Source organism: Marmota flaviventris, chromosome X (genome assembly GCF_047511675.1).
Source record: "Marmota flaviventris isolate mMarFla1 chromosome X, mMarFla1.hap1, whole genome shotgun sequence".
Classification (NCBI taxonomy): domain Eukaryota; kingdom Metazoa; phylum Chordata; class Mammalia; order Rodentia; family Sciuridae; genus Marmota; species Marmota flaviventris.
In genome coordinates this window covers 13,775,619-13,795,996 of record NC_092518.1, presented here as the reverse complement: position 1 = coordinate 13,795,996, position 20,378 = coordinate 13,775,619, and the positions used below count along the sequence as shown (strand labels likewise).

At 40.5% G+C, this 20,378-nt stretch overlaps 1 protein-coding gene across 1 annotated transcript in view; it reads left to right on the top strand.

The window, feature by feature from the left end:
- The first annotated feature begins 240 nt into the window (after nucleotides 1-240).
- The window catches only part of Map3k15 (mitogen-activated protein kinase kinase kinase 15), a 114,946-nt gene continuing 94,808 nt past the window's right edge, over nucleotides 241-20,378 (top strand). Inside the window, exon 1 of the mRNA XM_027927372.3 lies at nucleotides 241-598. Within this exon, the coding sequence (XP_027783173.1) occupies nucleotides 241-598 (358 nt within the window). The remainder of the gene's footprint in view (nucleotides 599-20,378) is intronic.

The window sequence follows — 20,378 nt, the reverse complement described above, 5'->3', positions numbered from 1 at the left end:
CCTCTTTCTCGCGGGCCTTCAAAGGGCGCTCGGGGCAGCTGGGCTGGAGCTTCAGTCCGCCTCTGAGGGGCCTTTGGCGTCACCTGGCTGCCGCCAGGCCACCTGTTGCTCTCTGGGTCCCGCGTCCCAGGAGCAGGTGCCGGGACTGCGCGGACGCTGCAACTTGTGGCCCCCAGCGGACTCCCAGCCGCCAGCCACTGGCTCTGAGGAGGTTTCGGGGAAGGGCACGCCGGCAGTCACATGGAGAGCGGCAACGGGACGCCCCTGGCCGGGGCACTCGGGGCGGCGGCCGAATCCCCCCAGTGCCGGTTGCCGCCCGGAGGGGAGGGCGCGACGGGGCTGGCTGAGCCCGACCGAGCCGCGGAGGACGCTGCAGCAGGCAGCTGCGGCGGGAGCGGGGGCGGGCCACCGCGGGCTCTGCGGGCAATATACGTGCGCAGCGAGAGCTCCCAAGGCGGCGCCGTCGGCGGCCCTGAGGCCGGGGCTCTGCAGTGCCTGCTTCGGGCCTGCGAGGCTGAGGGCGCCCACCTCACCTCCGTGCCCTTCGGGGAGCTAGACTTCGGGGAGACGGCGGTGCTCGATGCCTTCTACGATGCAGGTGAGGGCGGGTGCCCCCTTTGTCCCCAACCCACTCCAGCTTTCCTTATCCTCCCAGAAGCCATGGCACTCCCTCCCTGGGTCGCTACCCTTAGTTCCCCTCCCCGCTCCCCATACTCCCTGAATTTTAGACAAGACCACCAAGGTAGTGTCGTGCCCTTTTAAACATAAGAAAATAGAGGCCACTGGCATTTAGACCCTTTATCCTTCAGTCTTTTAAAATATCCCATAACCCAAGAAGCAGCCAGTAACCCAGATGATGCTGAACATCCCTCCCCCACACACAGCAGCAGCCAAAACCCCAGTTCTCCAACTTTTCTCACTCCTGGCATGCCCCATACTGGCATGGGTCCCAGTTGCAGGATTCACATTAGAATCACCTGGGGAGCTGTTAAAACTCTCCATGCCCACCCCAGGCCAGTGACAACGCGGCACGGAAGCCTCAGGGGTGCTTAATGCTTCCCAGTGATTTCACCTCGCAGCCAAGAGCTGGAATCGGTGTCTTACAAGTGGTGTGGTTTTCGCCTCTTAGAAATACTCCGGTATTCTTTTGCACAATTTAATTCCTGACACCAACACATGCTGATGGTGGGGTGTATTCTACCACAGTGTATAAGCATTCAGGGGTTCAAGGTCTCCATTGCTGGAGTTGGATACTAGGTCTCTAGGTAAGTGTGCCCTACCAATTCAGCCTTCAAATCAGTACATCAAGTTGGAAGAAATTTCTCCAGGTGTGCAATGAGTTGTTTTTTTCTTTTAATTTTTTTAAGTTGTAGATGAACACAATATTTTTATTTATTTTATTTGTTTTAGTTTTCGATGGACACAACGTCTTTATTTTTATGTGGTGCTGAGGATCGAACCCAGCGCCCCGCACATGCCACGCGAGCACGCTACCGCTTGAGCCACATCCCCAGCCCTATTTTGTTTATTTTTATGCGTTGCTGAGGATCGAACCCAGTGCCTCACATGTGCTAGGCAAGCATTCTACCACTGAGCTACATCCCCGGCCCCTGAATTGTTTTTCTTATGATGCAACTTTGGTGACAAGCTTTTGGCATTTGAGTGACATTTATAAGCATTAGATGTGAGATAGTAATTACCTGGGAATCCTTGTCTTCCACTGGTCAAAACGGAGTAACAGTGTCTACCTTAAACCTAAAATCGTATGAGAAGATCAGTGGGGGATTGCCCTTAAATTCTGGGCATGCAGTCCTGTCATAGTACTTAATTGTATGTGTTTCTGAGTGGTGTTGGGGATGGAACCCAGGGCTTCATGCATGGTAGGCAAGCACTCCACCACTGAGCTACACCCTCAGCCCAGATAATTCTCTTTTTACTGGTGGCAGCATGGATGTGGTTCTTCTGCGGAGCAAATCCTCCCCAACTGTAAGGGGGTGGGGTGTCAGGCTTGTTTAAACAAGTGGCAGCTGGACCCATTGAGAAAACACTCTTGACATTTTTGACTGTACTGACTATACCCTTCAGCACCTCATCTTTTTGAGAAGTTGTTCAGGAGGCTATTCACCTAGAACTACTTGGTTTTCTCCACTTCTGTTCATTCTACTCCAAGGTTAAAGCTTGATCAGACCCTTCTCTGAATGTCCCTTTTGCCATTAGGCACAACTCTGTCCTCCTGCCTGCTGGTGTCAACTCTGAAAAATGTACGTGCAATGGCTTTACTTTTGTGGGACTCTGTGTGTGTGGACACATGCATGTGTACCAGGTCTTCACCTGCTAATAGTGTCCCTTCTAGCAGGTTGGGTGTGAAGGCTCAGATATCAAATCTCAGGCTTTCAATTCCAGAGCTACTGAACAAGGACATCAGCTTTGCTTGCTTGGGGTCTAGATTGCCTTGAATTTTTGATTACGTCATGTATCTCTTTTGGTTAACCTTGTCCTGGTCTTGAATAGGTCTTGAATTGACTTCTCAATACCTTGTTATAATCAAATTATTTAAAAAAATTTTTTTATAGTTGTAGATGGACAGAATGCCTTTATTTGTTTATTTTTATGTGGTGCTAAGGATCAAACCCAGTGCTTCACACATGCTAGGCAAGTGCTTTGCCCCTGAGCTACAGCCCCAACCCCAAATTATTTTCATAGTTTTGAAAAAGGGTATGTAGCAACTGTGATGAGTTCGTTTATGAATTAAATAGATGATCTCCCCACACCCACACCCACTCCTGGCTTTTTTTTTAAAGCAGTCTCCTTTTTTTAACCTTTATTTAATTTAATTTATTTATTTAAGAGAGAATTTTTTTTTTTTAAAGAGAGAGGGGAGAGAGAGAGAGAATTTTTTTGAGAGAGAGAGAATTTTTTTAATATTTATTTTTTAGTTTTCGGTGGACACAACATCTTTATTTTTATGTGGTGCTGAGGATCGAACCCAGCGCCCCACGCATGTCAGGGGAGTGCGCTACCGTTTGAGCCACATCCGCAGCCCCTATTTATTTTTATGTGGTGCTGAGGATTGAGCCCAGTGCCTCGCATGTGCTAGGCAAGCACTCTATCACTAAGCCACAACCCCAGCCCCATTCCTGGCTTCTTGATCTCCATCCTCACAGCTTTTATTTTTTTAAGTATTTGTTTTTTAGTTATAGTTGGGCACAATACCTTTATTTTATTTATTTATTTTTATGTGATACAGCACATAAAATGGAGTGACAGTGTCTACCTTAAACCTAAAAGCATATGAGAAGATAAGTGGGGGCTTGCCCTCAAATTCAGGGCATGCAGTCCTGTCATATTAGTTTAATTGTGTGTGTTTCTATGTGGGGTGGGGGATGGAACAGTCGAACCCAGGACCTTGCGTGTGCTAGGCAAGCACTGCACCACTGAGCCACAACCCTAGCCCCATCCTCACAGCTTTTTGATTTTTCCACCAAAACGATACAAATCTGCCACTTTGGCTGTTGTATAAAATCCTTAAATTGGGGTTTTAGCATTTGGGTTGCTTCTACCTAGAGGTTCCAGTTTGGTAACCTCTAGCCATATGTGGCTCTTTACATTTAAATTAGTTGAAATGCAATAAAATAGAATAGTTCTTTAGTTAGACTAGTCCCGTTTTAAGTGTTTCATAGGCATAGGTGATTACTGTGTGGAACAGCAAAGAGGTAATGTATTCCTCGTTGCCAAGGTTCCCTTAGAAAATGTTTTTCTAGAAAAAGGAGGGGAGGGCAACTATTGAGCCATCCCAGGTGTGTTTTGAAGGGTCATAGAAGTGACACTTAAGCACTTCTTATCTCCTGTTCTCATAGCAAGTCAAGGCTGAGTTTGATTGTATCTTTCCATCTCCTTGTACTGTCATATGTGGTTCAGTCTGGGATTGATTGAATGAGCTGAAGAACGTCACAGGCACCTAAGCAAGAACAAGTGGACACTGTTGGGGAAGAAAACTACCCAGCACCTTTTAAAAATCGTGGCTGTGTGTGTGTGTGTGTATAATATATATAAAATATATAACAAAATTTACCAATTTAACTGTTTTTAAAGTGTGTGTTTCAGTGGCACACTTAAATGTTATGCAATCTTATTATTTTAAGACTATTTTTCAGCCAGGCTTGGTGGTGCATGCCTGTAATCCCAGCAGCTCAGAATGCTGAGGCAGGAGGATTGTGAGTTCAAAACCAGCCTTAGCAATTTAGTGAGGCCCTAAGCAACTTAGCAAGACCCTGTCTCAAATATTTGATAATATTTAGATAAAATAAATAAATAAATTAGATGAATAAATAAAAGGGCTGGGATGTGGCTCAGTGGTTAAACATCCCTGGGTTCAATCCCTGGTACCAAAAAAAAAAAAAAAAAAACCCGAAACAAAACAAAAAAACAAAGAAGGAACACTGAGGCTCACAGTAAAATTGAGAGGAAAGTACAGAAATTTCCCATGGCCTCTTGCACTGCTGCCCACAATGAGCTCCTCCACTCTCAGCATCCTCCAACACAGTAGTACACGTACACTGACAGGTCATTATCACTCCAAGTCTTTAATTTACATTAGATTACACTCTTGGTGTTGTATGTTCTGTGTGTTTGGACAAATGTGTAAACACATGTATATGCTATTATCATATCGTGCAGAGTATGAGAAAATCTTCTTATGCATATTGAACAATTTGGGTTTTATCATCTCAGATTGAAACTCTGTACCCATTAAATAATAACTCCCTATTATTCAGTCTCCCCCAACCCCTAGTAACCACTGTTTTACTTTGTTTTTATGAATTTTTGCCTGCTTTAGATAGTGCATATAAGTGGAATCATAGAATATTTGTCATTTTGTGACTGACTTATCTCACTTAATATAATGTCTTCAGGGTTCCCCCATATTTCAGTTTGTAGAATTGTTCTTAGAATTTAGTTCCTTTTTTGAGCTGGGGTTGTAGCTCAGTGGTAGAGCTCTCGCCTAGCATGTGCAGGGCCCTGGGTTCAATCCTCAGCACCACATAAAAATAAAATAAAGGTATTGTGTCCAACTACAACTAAAACAAAGTATTTTTTAAAAAGAATTTAGTTCCTTTTTAATGCTAAATAATAATGTCACATATATATATATATACACATTGTTTATCCATCAATGAACATTTGGGTTGCTTCTACCTTTGACTATTGTGAATAATGCTGCTTTGAACATGGGTGTACATGTATCTGTTTGAATCCCTAGTTTTATTTCTTTGGGGTATATACTCACAAGTGGAGTTGCTAGGGCATATGATAATTCTGTTTAATTTTTTTGAGGAGCATCCCATTTACTTTTAGCAGAGCTGGTGGCCATCTCTTTGTGTCCTTAGCTCCTAGAAAGATCACATTTGATTGGATTATTCTAGCATCTATCATCCATTGCAAAAAGGAGTCCTGAAAACTGTAAAACCTGTCGATTCAAGTGTCAATTGCCCAGTTACTTCCAGTATTACAGAACAAAGAATGTCCCTCTTTTCCTAAGACAAACTCCTTCAGGATATGCCTTTGGTTTGCCTATCTTGTCATTTTACTAGAATCCCTAGTTATGACCTTAGCTCGTGCAGTGTGTTTGGTCTGTATTTTCCAGAGCAGCCTTCAATGCTTGTGAACATAAGACTGAGACATCCTGCAGTGAGGAACCCTATGTGATTTGGTTTCATACTTTCCAGCCATTTTGACCATGGAGACTAGTTCCCCTGGATGCTATAATTGAATATATTTATTGTAGAGCACATGTTGAAGTGAGCTCTGAACTGGTAGAATTCAATTTATTATCTCCTGGGAGTCCACCAAGTTATTGATGTAGCTTTACTCTCCAGTTAGTTTGGTGGTTAATGTCCAATCTAAGTGAGGGCCTCCACCTAGATACTAATTGGAAGCCTCCTTGAGTTAGCTATTAACTGCTCAAATGACAAGAACAGCCTTGTCCATAACTGCCTGAGGCACAAGTAATCTTCCCATACCTATTGGGTCTGACTTTGCCTCACTTCTTTCCTCTTGGAACCTCATTTATTTTAAAATTATTATTATTATTTTTAGTACTGGGGATGTAACCCAGGGGTGCTTTACTACTGAGCTACATCCCCAGTCCTTTGTTTTATTTTATTATTTAAAAAAAATTTTTGAGACATGGTCTCACTAAGTTGCTTAGGGCCTTGCTGAATTTCTGAGGTTGGCCTCAAACTTGCAGTCCTCCTGCTTCATCCTCTGAGTCATTGGGATTATAGGCATGTACCACTGTGCCCAGCAGAACCTCATTATAAATGTCACTTTCTTGACCCCGGGGACTTGCTTCTGATTTTTTCTTCAATTATGTTTACAGTGATTTTTGTTGTTATTTGTTGGTACAGGAGATTGAACCCAGGGGCACTTAACCACTGAACCACATCCTCAGCCCTTTTTATTCTTCATTTTGAGACAGGGTCTCACTAACTTGCTTAGGACCTTGCTAAGTTGCTGAGGCTGGCTTTGCATTTGTGATCCTCCTGCCTCAGCCTCCCAGGCCACTGGGATCACAGGTGTGTACCACAGTGCCTGACTTTACAGTGATTTTTTAAAAGTTGTGAAGTATTACTGTTTATAATGTAATGCTTGCATATTTTGAACATAGATAAAAACCAAGACTAGGACTTTAATCTGCACATTAGTCATTTGACTTTCCTCTATGCCGATCCCCCCCACATTTTTTTATTCTGGCTGGCTTGTATAGAATCAGGGGATAAAAATTGTGGTGGATACATTCTACTGTCATGTATATCTATCTAAAAAGAATAAATTTAAAAAAGAAATTGTGGAGAGAGCTGGGTGGCTGCCACATATTTGTGCTGCTAAAGTGACTACTACATTCCCTAGCTAGGGAGATGTGCCACTACTTCTGACCAATGGAATGTAAGTAGAAGTGATGTTTGTCACTTTTTGGCCAAAGTATTGCTGCATGTAGTAGGCCTCCCCAAATTCTCCCATCCCTTTTCATGGTCTGCATGGTGACCTTGGAGGCTTCATGTAGAAGACAGTGGTGGCACAAGATGGAAGGTGCTTAAATCCTTGGGTCACCTTTTGAAGGACAGCAATTGCAACAGGAACATCCATTTTGGATTTTACATAAACAAGAGAGAAACTTTTTGTCTGTCAGTGTACTGAGATTTGGGCATCATTTATTATAGTGATAAGGTTGTGAAAATCTAGCCTAACTGCTAGAAAATTGTCTTCCAGGACATACTTTGTCAAGAGACAGCCGTGGATCATCTCATTCATGGATCCTCACTGTTGTAGTAGCGCCTCCATATGGGCTAAGAAAATACAAATGATATGCTTGAGGCATTAGGTTAATAACAGCCATGTGAGGGGAGACATTTTATTTCCTTTCACAGTTTCATCGGTTTTGGAGGCTGGGTAAAAATTTCTTTTTTTATATTAAATGATTCTGTAGTGACTGTTGGTTTTTAATCCAATAGTGATATTGGGCTTTCTATAAAAATAGACATGTTGCCAGGCATGGTGGTGCACACCAGCTCAGGAGGCTGAGGCAGGAGGATGATAAGCTCAAAGCCAACTTCAGCAATTTAGTAAGGCCCTAAGCAACTTAGTGAGACCCTGTATCAAAATAAGAAAAATAAAAAGGTCTGGGGATGTGGCTCAGTGGTTGAGTGTCCCTGGGTTCAATGCTTAGCACCAAAAAGAAAAAAAAAAAAAAAAAAAAAAAAGAAAAGAAAACCTAAGAGTTAGTCTTGACTCTATCTTCTTCCTCATTGCTAAATCTGGTTTATTATTTCCAAACTGGTTCTCAAATCTGCCCATTTCCTTTGTGCCCTACTACCATCATCTGTCATCTAGGTTACTACCAACAGCTTTTTAACTGGTCTCTCAAAGCTGGGCTAGTCTTTTTGGGGGATGGGAGGCGGGATACCAGGGATTGAACTCAGGGGGACTTAAACACTGAGCAACATCCCCAGCCCTTTTTATACTTTATTTAGAGACAAGTCTCACTGAGTTGCTTAGGGCCTCGCTAAATTGTTGAAGCTGGCTTTGAACTCACGATCTTCCTGCCTCAGCCTCTGAGCAGCTGGGATTACAGGTGTGCATCACCACACCTGGATCCTAGCCCTTTTAAAAATTTTTGAGATAGGGTCTCGCTAAGTTCCTTAGGCTGGTTTTGAACTTGCAATCCTCCTGCCTCAGTTTCTTGAGTGGCTGGAATTACATGCATGTGCCACAGCACCCAGCCCTGGGCCAGTCTTGATATATTCAAATCCATGTTGTCTGCCTAGAAGCCACTGTAGCTAAGCCCCCCTCCTTTACCCTGCAGTCTTCCTCTGGCCAGTAGCTATTCAGCATTCACAGTTGAGTTCTTCAGGAAGCCTTCTTAGACTCCTCTACTCCTCCCTGGTAGTTTTTGCATGCTGAGGGGTTCTTTCCTAGCAGATAAGACAATTGCAATTAAATGATTACTGATTTAATGATTGATCTTCTGCCAGAGAGCAAACTCTTCAATGGAACAGATGCAGTTTTCTTGATCCTGGGACTTTCTATCCATTTGTTTTTTTTTGTTTTTTTTGTACCAAGGATTGAACCCTGAGGTGCTTAACCACTGAGCCACATTCCCAGCCCTTTTTATATTTTATTTTTGAAATAGGGTCTTGCTAAGTTGCTTAGGGCCTTACTAAGTTGCTGAGGCTGGTGTTGAACTTGGGATCCTCCACTCTTAACCTCCAGGGTGGCTAGGATTATAGGCATGTCGCCATACTTGGCTTATCCTTCGGCTTTTAGTGGATTCAGATGACACTTGATTTCTCCTGTTGAGATGAAGCCAAACTTATTGGATGCCCTCAAAAGAAATTCAGAATAGAGTTTCTGTTGGTGACCTTGTTGAAAATGGTGGCCAGGACATAGGCATTCTGCACTTATGCCTTTATTAAGAAATAAGGTATGTCGTAATGCTGTTTCTGAGTCTGAACCTTCCTCAGTAGTACATGTCTGATAGAAGAGACTAACAGAACTTACTGGACACATCGGAATGAAACACTGGCTTCATGTGTATGCTGGACATGCTGGTTCTTTATCTTTTTGTCCACATTTTTTATACTGTGTTATTTTCTATGATATGATTATGGTTTTACTTTAAACAAATATAATGGGAATTATAACTCAGAAGCTTTCTTGCTCTCTTCCTCCCTGCTGCAAAAAGTGACCTGGTATGCAGCAGTAATTTCACTCCCAGGGACCAGGCTGCAAGAGCCCCTATCCAGACCTCAGCTATGTTCTGCCAGACCTGGGTACTGGCTGGACCACAGGGGTCGGGAGGGGTGGGGGGGTGCTTCCTTTCCATGCCACTGCTACTCACACAACATTAAGCTGGGAACTTTCCTCAACTTTTAGTCACGTGGGCCAACTTTGATGAAAGAAGCATTTTACTTGCAGCATTTAGTTGATTCATTGCTGATCACCTTGAGCACATTTTTTTTTTGAGAGAGAATTTTAATATTTATTTTTTAGTTTTCGGCGGACACAACATCTTTGTTTGTATGTGGTGCTGAGGATCGAACCTGGGCCGCATGCACGCCAGGCGAGCACGCTACCGCTTGAGCCACATCCCCAGCCCTACCTTGAGCACATTTTAGAATTGACATTTGTGGGCTGGCCCGCTACTTTATTAGCTATTATTTGTTACTAGGGCAAAAAATGTTTTATTTTCAGCAGTCAGCTGGCATAGTTTTGGAATATAAGCCATAAGCTTTTTAAATTATTATTTAAAAGCCTTCTACATATCAGGTTTGGAGATGGGTGATATTCAAATCTTAGTCAAATAATAGCTGGGATAGGACTGAACTTCTACAGAGTAGCCTGGAAAAATTCATGTTTCTCAATACTTTGTGCAGGTTTTGAGCTATTGGGTGTGGCAGAACTTGGCAGGAATGCCTGATGGTTGTTGGGGTTTGGTTGTTGATGGTTGTGGGTTGGGGGGTGGTTGCTCAGCAGAATGGAGTGGTGGGCCTTGGCAGGAAGTAGCGCTCATTTGGAAATCAGGGTCTGCAGGAGGGCAGCCCAGGGGCCAGGCAGAATTGAAGGGGAGGGAAAGAGAAGGTGGTGAGAAGTAGGAGCATTTGATGTAGATAAGTTTTTCCCTCTTAAATGTTTTATTTATTATGGAAAATTTCAAGCATGTATATTACCCAGCTTCAGCAATTATTAACATTCTGTTATTCTTTTCTCTTCCTCTACCCATTCACCACCCCTACTTGACTATTATACTTAAGTGTTTTAATGCAAAATGTATATACGCATCTCATCTGACTCTGAAAAATGATTAACCATGTGTAACCCAAACCCCGTAACAATACGGAACATTTCTATCTTCCCAGAAAGTTCCCTCATGTCCCCTCTGATGCATTCCTTCCTTTACCCCCATTGTTGACCTCAAGAAATGATTCATCTATCACTATAGATTAGATCAGCCTTTTCTAGAGTTTATATAACTAGATTCACACAGTGTGTATTCACAAAGTGTGCCTGGCTTTATTTGCTCAGTATGATGTTTTTGAGATTCATCCATATTACTACAGGTATCATAGTTTGAGTTTTTTAAAATATGAAGTACTATTCCATTGTAATAATATACCACAATTGGTTTCAGCATTCTCCTATTTGATGGACATTGAGGTTGCTTCTAGTTTGGAGCTAATACAAATAAAACTGCTAGGAACATTTATGTGTAGGTCTTTTTGTGGACTAATATTTTTTATTTCTCTTGAGTAAATACCTAGGAGTAGAATGGCTAGATCAAAGTATAGATATATATAGGAAACTCTGTCCCTTTATCTAAAGTGGTTGTACCATTTTGTATTCCTAGCACCCATGTGTGACAGTTCCAGTGGCTTTACATCCTCACCAACATTTTGTATTATTGATCTGTTCAATTTTGGCCTTTCCAGTAAAGGAAGTAGATTTCTCATTATGGTTTTAATTGCCTTTCCCTGATGATTAATGATGTTGAGCACCTTTCCATGCACTTTTTTGACATGCAGATGTCTTCCTTTGTGAGGTGTCCGCTTGAGTCACGTACCCATTTAATTGGGTTGTCATCTTATTATTGAATTATGAATTCTTTATATTTCTAGATTTAAATGCTTTGTCAAAAGTATATTTTGTGAGCATTTGCTCCCAGACTGTGGCTTGCTTATTCAAATACTCAGTGGTGACTTTTGATGAGCAGAAGTTTTTATTTTTGATGTAGTCTAATTTAGTATATTAATCTTTCATGATTGCATGCTCTGTCTTATGAAACCTCCCAGGTGGTGGCTGTGCAAATAGTCTTCTGTGTACTTCTGAAAGCTTTATAGTTTTATCTTTTACATTTACATCTGTGATTCCTCTCAAATGAAGTTTGACACTGGAGACTTTGATAAACCAAGCCTGAAACCTTGTTTCAAACATATTGGGAGACAAGGCTTGGCCAGGATGAGCTTGCAAGGCACTTGGATTCTAGATCGTAGGACCACAGCTACCTCCTTTTCATCTCATCATCCCCAAAAGTTCTGGAGGCTCAGGTTGCCCTTTAGGCCAATGGCCCATCTGCCTTTTGGAGTAAAAACTTCCAAAACAGAACAACACATGTACTATCATTGTGTCCCACTGGCTCTGATAATACAAGTGGTACAGGACAAAGGACATTGTTATTAGGCACCAGAGTTTGAATTTCTACCCTATCCTTTATCATTTATTGGCTGGATGACCTGGATAACTTAAAATATCTGAGTCTCATTTTTAAAATCTCCTATGTAGTGAATCAAGCTCAGTGTCTTGAACTTGGTAAGTGCTCCATAAATGCTGGTTATCCTTACACCCTTACCTTCTGCCCCCATCAATAAGTGTACCAAAGCTTCAGTTTATAGAATGAAAGATGCTTTGGGCAATAAAGATTAAGGGCTCAGCGGGCATGGTGGCACATGCCTGTAATCTCAGCTCGGGAGGCTAAAGCAGGAGGATTGCAAGTTCAAAGCAGCCTCAACAACATAGTGAAACCCTGTCTCAAAAAAAAAAAAAGATTCAGGGCTTGAATCCCTTGGACAGTTGGCCAGTCATCAGGAAGTTGTGTCATATTATACTCCTGCAGTTTGTAAGAAAAGTTTAGAGGTTGGAGATTACATCTTAACTCCAGTCTTTGTCCTGTGATAAAGAATGGAGGTGAGGAAAAAGCATAAAACCCTACTTTGAATACGCCTCTTAATTTATCTATCGAGGTGTATATATATATATATATGTGTGTGTGTGTGTGTGTGTATGTACATATATACACATATATATATAGTCTTGAGTGTACTTCTGAGTTTTCACTTACTGAACACATTGTATACCTAGCACCCAGATCAAGAAAGTGGATGCCAACAGCATCCCAGCATGTGATTGTTGCCCTTTTCTAGCCTTACCCCTGGCTAAGAGCAACCACTATACTGATTTTACAGCAGCATGGATTAGTTTTGCCTGTTTCTATACTTTCTATTAATGAAATAATAGAGTTTGTACCATTTTAGTGTTTGGATCCTTTCATTCACTTATATTTGTGGGATATCTCTATAATATCAATATAACAATAATTTGTTCAGTGTCATTCTGTATAGCATTGTGTAAGAGGATGCCACAATTTGTTTCTTTTGTAAATGAACATTAGAGTTGGTCCCAATTTGAGACTTATGAATGGTGCTGCTGCTATGAATATTCTAGTACTTGGTTCTTATTGGTTTTGACAGCTTTATTGAGATGTAGTCCAGTCATCTAAAGTGTAAAGTTCCGTGGGTTTTAGTATATTCAGAGTTCTGTAATCATTACCACTATCTAACTTATTATTATCCCCAAACAATAACCCATTCATGCAGGAACTACCTGGAGTCTCACAGAACTATATTAATCCCTTTCAAGGGCAGCAGCTACAATGACCTAACCACCTTATACTAAGGTGCCTCCCTTAAAGGTTTCACTACCTCATCACCACTGCACTGGAGAGCAGTCCTCCAGCATATGAACCTTTTGGGGGCCACATGCCAACTGTATCTAAACCATAGCAGATGCTTAATTGGCCTCCAATGTATCCCATCAAATATTTTGTTATGAGCTTGCAGCAAAGACAAATTTTGATGTTTAGAATGACTCTTAGATTGGCATTGGATTTCACAAGGCTAACGCTTCAAAACTTGTTGGATGAGTTTGTTAAAATGTGTTTTCTGTCTTAAGAATGAGACTCCTGTATCCAAAAGTGCTTCTGCTTTCTCGGAAGTAAATAATTACTGCAAAGTCTCTGGTTATTGAGGCATACTTGATGCAAATCATAAATTTTGCACATTCATTGTCAAACGACCACCTAAGAAAAAGGAAATTGGTATGTGAAAAAAATTTAAGAAAACTTGAAGGGGTAAGGACAACAACTGATGGCCCCATATCCCATATCATGAGTCACCACCACTACATGAACTCAGTTCCCCCCACAGTTGGTGGGGACAGACATCAATGAGGAAACATAGGACACAGAATAGGTGAAATCAGCATTCATGCAAATGTCTTGATTGGTTTATGATGATCTTTAAGGAGCAGTTGGTTTTATTAAGAATAAAAGGGTATTGTTGGAGTAGTAAATGTAAAAGCAAGCCATGAGTCTTCTGGTGTTGACTGATGTTCGTTTTAATGAGACAGAGAACAACTTAAAGCAAAGACCCTTTTCTTTTTTTTTTTCAAGGACTCTTTTCTACAATTTTGTCACTATGAAAGAAAAACTCAGTGGTACATTTTTCATGGTTTGCAGCGTGTGGTAGCACTACATCAAACTCTGCTGGGCTCTAAAATTGCATGTAGCTCAAAGGTGAGATACAGAAGAGGTGGAAAGAAGAGCTTGTTATCTGCTGGTCAGAAAAGGTTTATAAGAAATTTGTCTCAAAAATTTGCCAAAGACATTTTTTGCTTTTGCACAGAAAATAAAACAATTAAAAGCATGAGGAGAGAGCCTACTGAATGGGATCTACAGATCTTTGCCATCTACTCCTCAGATAGGGGATTAATAACTAGAATATTTAAAGAACTCAAAAAACTTAACACCCCCCCCAAATAATTTGATTAATAAATGGGCAATATAACTACAGAGAGACTTCTCAAAAGAAGAAATATACGTGGCCAATAAATATATTAAAAATATTCAACATCTCTAGCAATCAGGGAAATGCAAATCAAAACTATACTGAGATTTCATTTCACTCCAGTCAGAATGGCAGTGATCAAGATAGTGTTGGTGAGAATGTGGAGAAAAAGGTACACTTAATATGTTGTTGATGAGACTGCAAATCAGTACAACCACTCTGGAAAGCAGTAAGGAGATTCCTCAGAAATCTAAGAATGGAACTACCATATGACCCCGCTACCCCACTTTTCAGTATATATTCAAAAGATCTAATATTGGCATACTGTAGACATGCAGCCACATCAATGTTTATAGCAGTGCAGTTCACAATAGCCAAGCTATGTAACCAGCCAGGTGCCCATCAACAAGCAAATGGATAAAGAAATTGTGGTATATATACACAATGGAGTTTTTACTATTTATCATTTTTATGAATTATGCATAACCAATATTTTGTATAACCATAATTCATAAAAAAAATTTGCCCAAGAAACGCATGGCAAAGTGATCCTGTTATAAAATGGTTGAAGAAACCTGAGAAGGAGTCTTTGGGTGATGAAGATGAAAATTTGAGGTGGTGTGTTCAAAGGCTGCTGGGGAACCAAAGTTGGATCTGGGAGGTGTGACAACATGGATAATAGTGCTGTCATTTAAAGCAATGAACACAATCTAGCTTGCAGTATAATGCAGCTCATTTTTTTCTGCGTTGTTGGGTGAAAGACAAACGTGTTTGTGTGAAAGATAAAGCACCTGAAATCATGCAATACTGTGTTTTACAATTATTTCACTGGGAGTGGTTTGAAATTAAGAGCCCACTAAGTCCATTTACCTCAATGAGTAAACATAGTTTGCTTATATATGCCATGTCTCTTTTGGAAAACCTAGTGGTGGATACATGTTGATCACACTTATATAGCTACAAAAATGATTTATTTTGGTCATTCTTATAAGAAAAAAATAGATACTGGGAAGCAAAAGATGGACCAGATATAGTTTTCTGGTGTCCCCACTCTTCCCCTCCCTCCTCCTAGTTAAATGTCAATAGTCAAAGCAACTATTACCCATCTATTGTGGCACTAGGTAAGGATTTGCTGACCTCTTAACACTGAATTGGTAGGTTGACACCTTTTCACAAGATAAGAAGATGAGATTTAAATGATAAAAAAATTCCAGACCACTGTTAAATTAGTGTCTTAGAAATTCTAAACCATGATAGATAGAGCATTCTTTCAATTGGCCTAACTTGAAAGAGTGTTAGCAATGAACAGTAATGGATAAAGTCAGATCTTTTTTGGTACTGGGGATTGAACCCAGGGGTGCTTAACCCACTGAGCCATATCCCCAACTCTTTTTCTATTTTATTTTATTTCATTATTATTATTATAATTTTTGTTTGTTTCTGGGGATTGAACTCAGGGCCACTTGACCACTGAGCCACATCCCTAGTCCTATTTTGTATTTTATTTAGAGATGGGGTCTCACTGAGTAGCTTAGCACCTCACTTTTTGCTGAGGCTGGCGTTGAATTTGTGATCATCCTGCTTCAGCCTCCCAAGCCACTGGGATTATAGGCATTTGCCACCATGCCTGAATCTATTTTATTTTGATATAGGGTCTTGTTGAGTTGTTGAGGACCTCGCTGAGTTGCTGAGACAGGCCTCAAACTTGTGGTCCTCCTCCCAAGTCATGATAAAGTCAGATCTAAATTATGGTAGGAGTTAGTCAATGTATCTTCTGTCCAATAAATTTGAGCTTTTTTAAAAGGGAGTTTTCAGATGCCCAGTGTTGCAATTAAGTCCAATCAGATTTTTTAGAAGTGTCTTTGGTAGGAAACTTATTCTAAACCCCAACTATTTACATTTAGACAAAACCAGTCTTATTTATATTCTTTATTTATTTTAGTCTGCTGGGAGGAAGATAGTCTTATGGGTAAGCTGGAGTATATTTAAAGATTGGCATGAACCAGTATGATTACAGAACTTCTCTGGTAAATCATTCACTATTCACTATTGTATCATTTTGTTGACTAATGCTTTACTGCAGAAATCCAATACTTATAAACCACACTAAAAATTATAGTCTTATAAAACATTTAACAAAAATTATGTTCAAGATGGTGTTCAAAATATATTTTGTTGATTTTTTTGGTTTTCTTTTTGCATGGTGCTGGGGTTTGAATCCAGAGACTCATGCATGCTAGGCAAGTGAGTTGAGCTAACCCCAAGCCCCCCAAATTTGAATGAATTAAAAGCCCATGTATATTTGATCTTATTTTATATTAGCATGTTTTGACATGATTATAATTGATAAACTGAGGGGTGCTTCAATGTAAAATTTAAATGCTTTCCAGCTAAAGTGTACTTTTTACTGGACTTGGCCTTTTGTAGTCCCCCATGGTATATCACTTTTTAAAGTGTGTTAAACCTTGGTAGATAGGGATGTGTTCATGCCTGCTTCATGATCAAGGAAGCTGAGTTATACTATGCAGGCTTCTTTGCCAAGGCTGGCCTGTATCACTGGGAACTAACTGTAAAGTAATGACTGCTAGGAACATAGGGTATATTTGGGAATGAATATGTGAATTTTATCTCTTTCTTTTAATCTGTGATCTTTTGCCTAGTATTTAGCCTGATATATCCATTGTCTTCCTCCTCAGTGGCTTGATTTTAGAGTGAGTCAGAATAGCAGTAAGTCTTATCCATGCACTGGGGAGAATAGGACTTGGGGTCAGAAAAGTGAATTTGAGTCCTGTCCTAGCTGAGTGAACTTGAGCAAGTCTGTTAACCTGTTTGCATTTAATTTGCCCACCTGCAAAATGAAGCCAGTATTTTCTCTGCCTGCCTCTCAGTGAGGTGCTTTTGAAATTCACCTGAGGTGTTTGGAAGGATTTGGTAAATGATAGACCATGTGACCATTGTGATCATTAAAGCTTTGAATGAATTGGTAGTCTCTTTAGGAAAACAAACCTGGAGGCTTTATATATGATTAAAAAAAAATTCAGACCACTGTTAAATTAGTGTCTTAGAAATTCTAAAAGCAAGCCAGTTGAATATTGTCTGGATATAAATTGCTTAAAATAGGGCTTGGTTTGTGGCTCAGCAGTAGAGCGCTCGCCTAGCACAGGTGAGGCCCTGGGTTCGATCCCTAACACCACATAAAAATAAATAAAGACATTGTGTCCAACTACAACTAAAATAAATAAATAAATTGCTTAAAATCAATTCATGCTAGTAGCCCGTGTGACAAATGTCAAGCAAAAAATTTCAGTGTTAAATTTGAGACTAAGTTTTCCTATGGAACATGAATTGTTCTGACTTTTTATTTTAAGTAGCAGCATTGACCTATTTTAATTGGCACTGGAAAGTCACTACCTCTGGAGTGGAGCCATAGAAGAACTTCTGGAGGTAGTGAGTTCCTAGAAGTACAGGTCCTGGAGGTACTACACGTCCCAGCACAGAATGTTGAGAAGGCATAAAAAGGAAGGTTTTTTGTGTTGCCAGATAAAAACTTAATTTACTTGGCAAAAAGCTACTCCACCAAGCTCCAGACTGCCTATAAATCTATGGGAGTTGGAGGCTGCTGTCCTGCGACCCTGCACTCTGCGCTTCCCTACCACTTTCCTTTGTTTCCTCTCCTTTATTAACTAAAGATAGCAATCATTGTGGCCTTGGAATTGGTATCTTATGTTGCCACTTTTAAAATAGCATTGGTATGAAACTCTTCATTTTTAATTTTGAGTAGGTAATGGAGTCCAGGGAACAATCATATAGGCAGAATGTCTAATTTACTCAGCTGCAGTGTTATTTTTGACTCTGAGCAAACCTCTGTGGGGAGCAGAATTATCCATTTGAGATAAATTAGCCAAGCTGACTTGTCAAGTGTTTCCTCAGCATATGCATTTGTCCTATCATTAGCAACAACCTCTAAAGGGTGAATTTGAATGTGATTGTCTCTGTCTAAAACTTCTCCTGATTATTTAAAAAATAGTTTTGGGTGAGGCATGGATACTATGACTATTTTTTTCTCTTGAGTTCTCATATTTTAGCAACGCATCCTAAAATATTTGGGAATAAAAGGATATGGTAACTGGTATTTGCTTCAAAATAATATGGAAGGGGGTAGTATGGATGGCACTGGAGTTACAACAAAGCTTATCATGAGATGATAATTGTTGAGGGTGAAGGACTCTTATGTGGGTTTCCTACTCTTCTGTCAACTTTTATATATATTTGTAGTTCTCCATTTAAAGAAAAAAAACCAACCTACCATTGTTTTCCACTGCCTCAAGGTAGAGTCCGGCCCTCTTAACATGCTTGGAAGGCCTCTTTGCCAGTTGGTACTTGCTAGCCCAGATTCATCTCCTAGGGTGTTCTGGCCAGGAAATTAACATTCACAACCTAACTTGCCTCTGACCTTTTGCACTTGCTTCTCTTCCTACAGCATTCTTTCCTTCCCTTTCCATTCCTCCATTCTGCCCTCGTTTACCTGCCTAACTCTTACAGATCCTCTGGCCACAGACAGCGTCACTTCCTCCAGGCTTTCTCTGACTGCTCTCTGTGCTTGAGTGGTTGGGTACCCTCCTGGGAGTTCCTCTCTCCCAGTTTCCCTCACTTTAGCCCCCTTCACAGTAGCTCTAACTGTGTGTACTTCCTTCTAGTTCCCTGCATAGTACTGTACTTGTTTTTTTTTTTAAGAAAAGATTTATGCCCCATTCACACTTCTATCCTTGGTACCCAGCATAATGCCTGGTATATAGTAGGCAATCCATATATAAGAATAAAAGTGTCAATTGGTGACACTGGGCCTCAAGTCTCCCAGTGTCTCTGCAGAACCTGTGGAGCCTGGTGCTGATGTGGCTTCTACCTACCTTCTTTTTTTTTAATATTTATTTTTCAGTTGTAGTTGGACACAATACCTTTATTTTATTTATTTATTTCTATGTGGTGCTGAGAATCAAACCCTGGGCCTTGCATGTGCTAGGCAAGTGCTCCACCACTGAGCCACAACCCCAGCCCTCTACCTACCTTCTTGTTTCCTCACACTCATACACTCGACACCCACAACTCACCTCTATTCCATTTCATCAGAATTTTCATTGACTTGCTGTAAGTCATAGTAATGTGAGCAGAAGTTTGGACATTATATTTCTGTATCTCTAGTGCACATAGTGGGGAAGCTCCCATGAAATTTGGAGCTCTTGCATCTTCTCAAAAAATTACAAATTTTGAAATGGTGTCCAATACTACTAAGCAAATTTAAATATGTTTGTGATTGATACAATAAGTTGCTCCTTTTTGAATAAGTTTTCATGACAGGACACAACTTTAGGGGGCATTTTATATTGTCAAGTTGATGATGGATATGTGAACGAGGAGCTATGGCACAGAAATGTTTATTGTAACATCTGGTCATAGAAAAAGAAAAATGAATAAAATCTCCATAGATAGGATGGATAAAAAATTATGATCTAATTGTGATACAATGGAAAGCTATATAGAAGTGAAACTGTAGGAACTGAAGCTAGAGGAACAAGTTGGTTGAATCACATCAAAAAGTAGCAAGTCAGGGCTGGGAGTGTAGCTCAGTGGTACAATACTCACCTACCACACATGAGGCCCTGGGTTCAATCCTCAGCACCACACACACACATAGAAAATACACCTATCCTGAAACACATTAAACCTTTAAAAAGATTGCTTTGAAAAATAGCAAGTCAAGGGGTTGGGGTTGTGGCTCAGAGAGCACTCACCTCGCATGTGCAAGGCCCTGGGTTCGATCTTCAGCACCACATAAAAATAAATAAATAAAATAAAGGTATTGTGTCCAACTATAAGTAAAAAATTAAAAAAGCAAGTCAAAGAAAATACAAAAGGTACTATTTATATAAAATTCAAAGACATGCAAAGATGAACAACATATTATTTAGGAGTTCATAAATAGAATAAGCCCATACATGTCTTTACATACTGTCTTAGCCTGTTCAGACTGCTATAACTGAATACCATAGCCTGAATGGCCTATAAAAAACAGAATTTTATTTCTCATAATTCTGGAGGCTGGGAAGTCTAAGATTAAGGTACCATCAAATCCACTGTCTGATGAGAGCCCACTTGCTGGTTCATAACCTGGATCTTCTCACTGTGTTCTCACATGGTGGAAGGGAC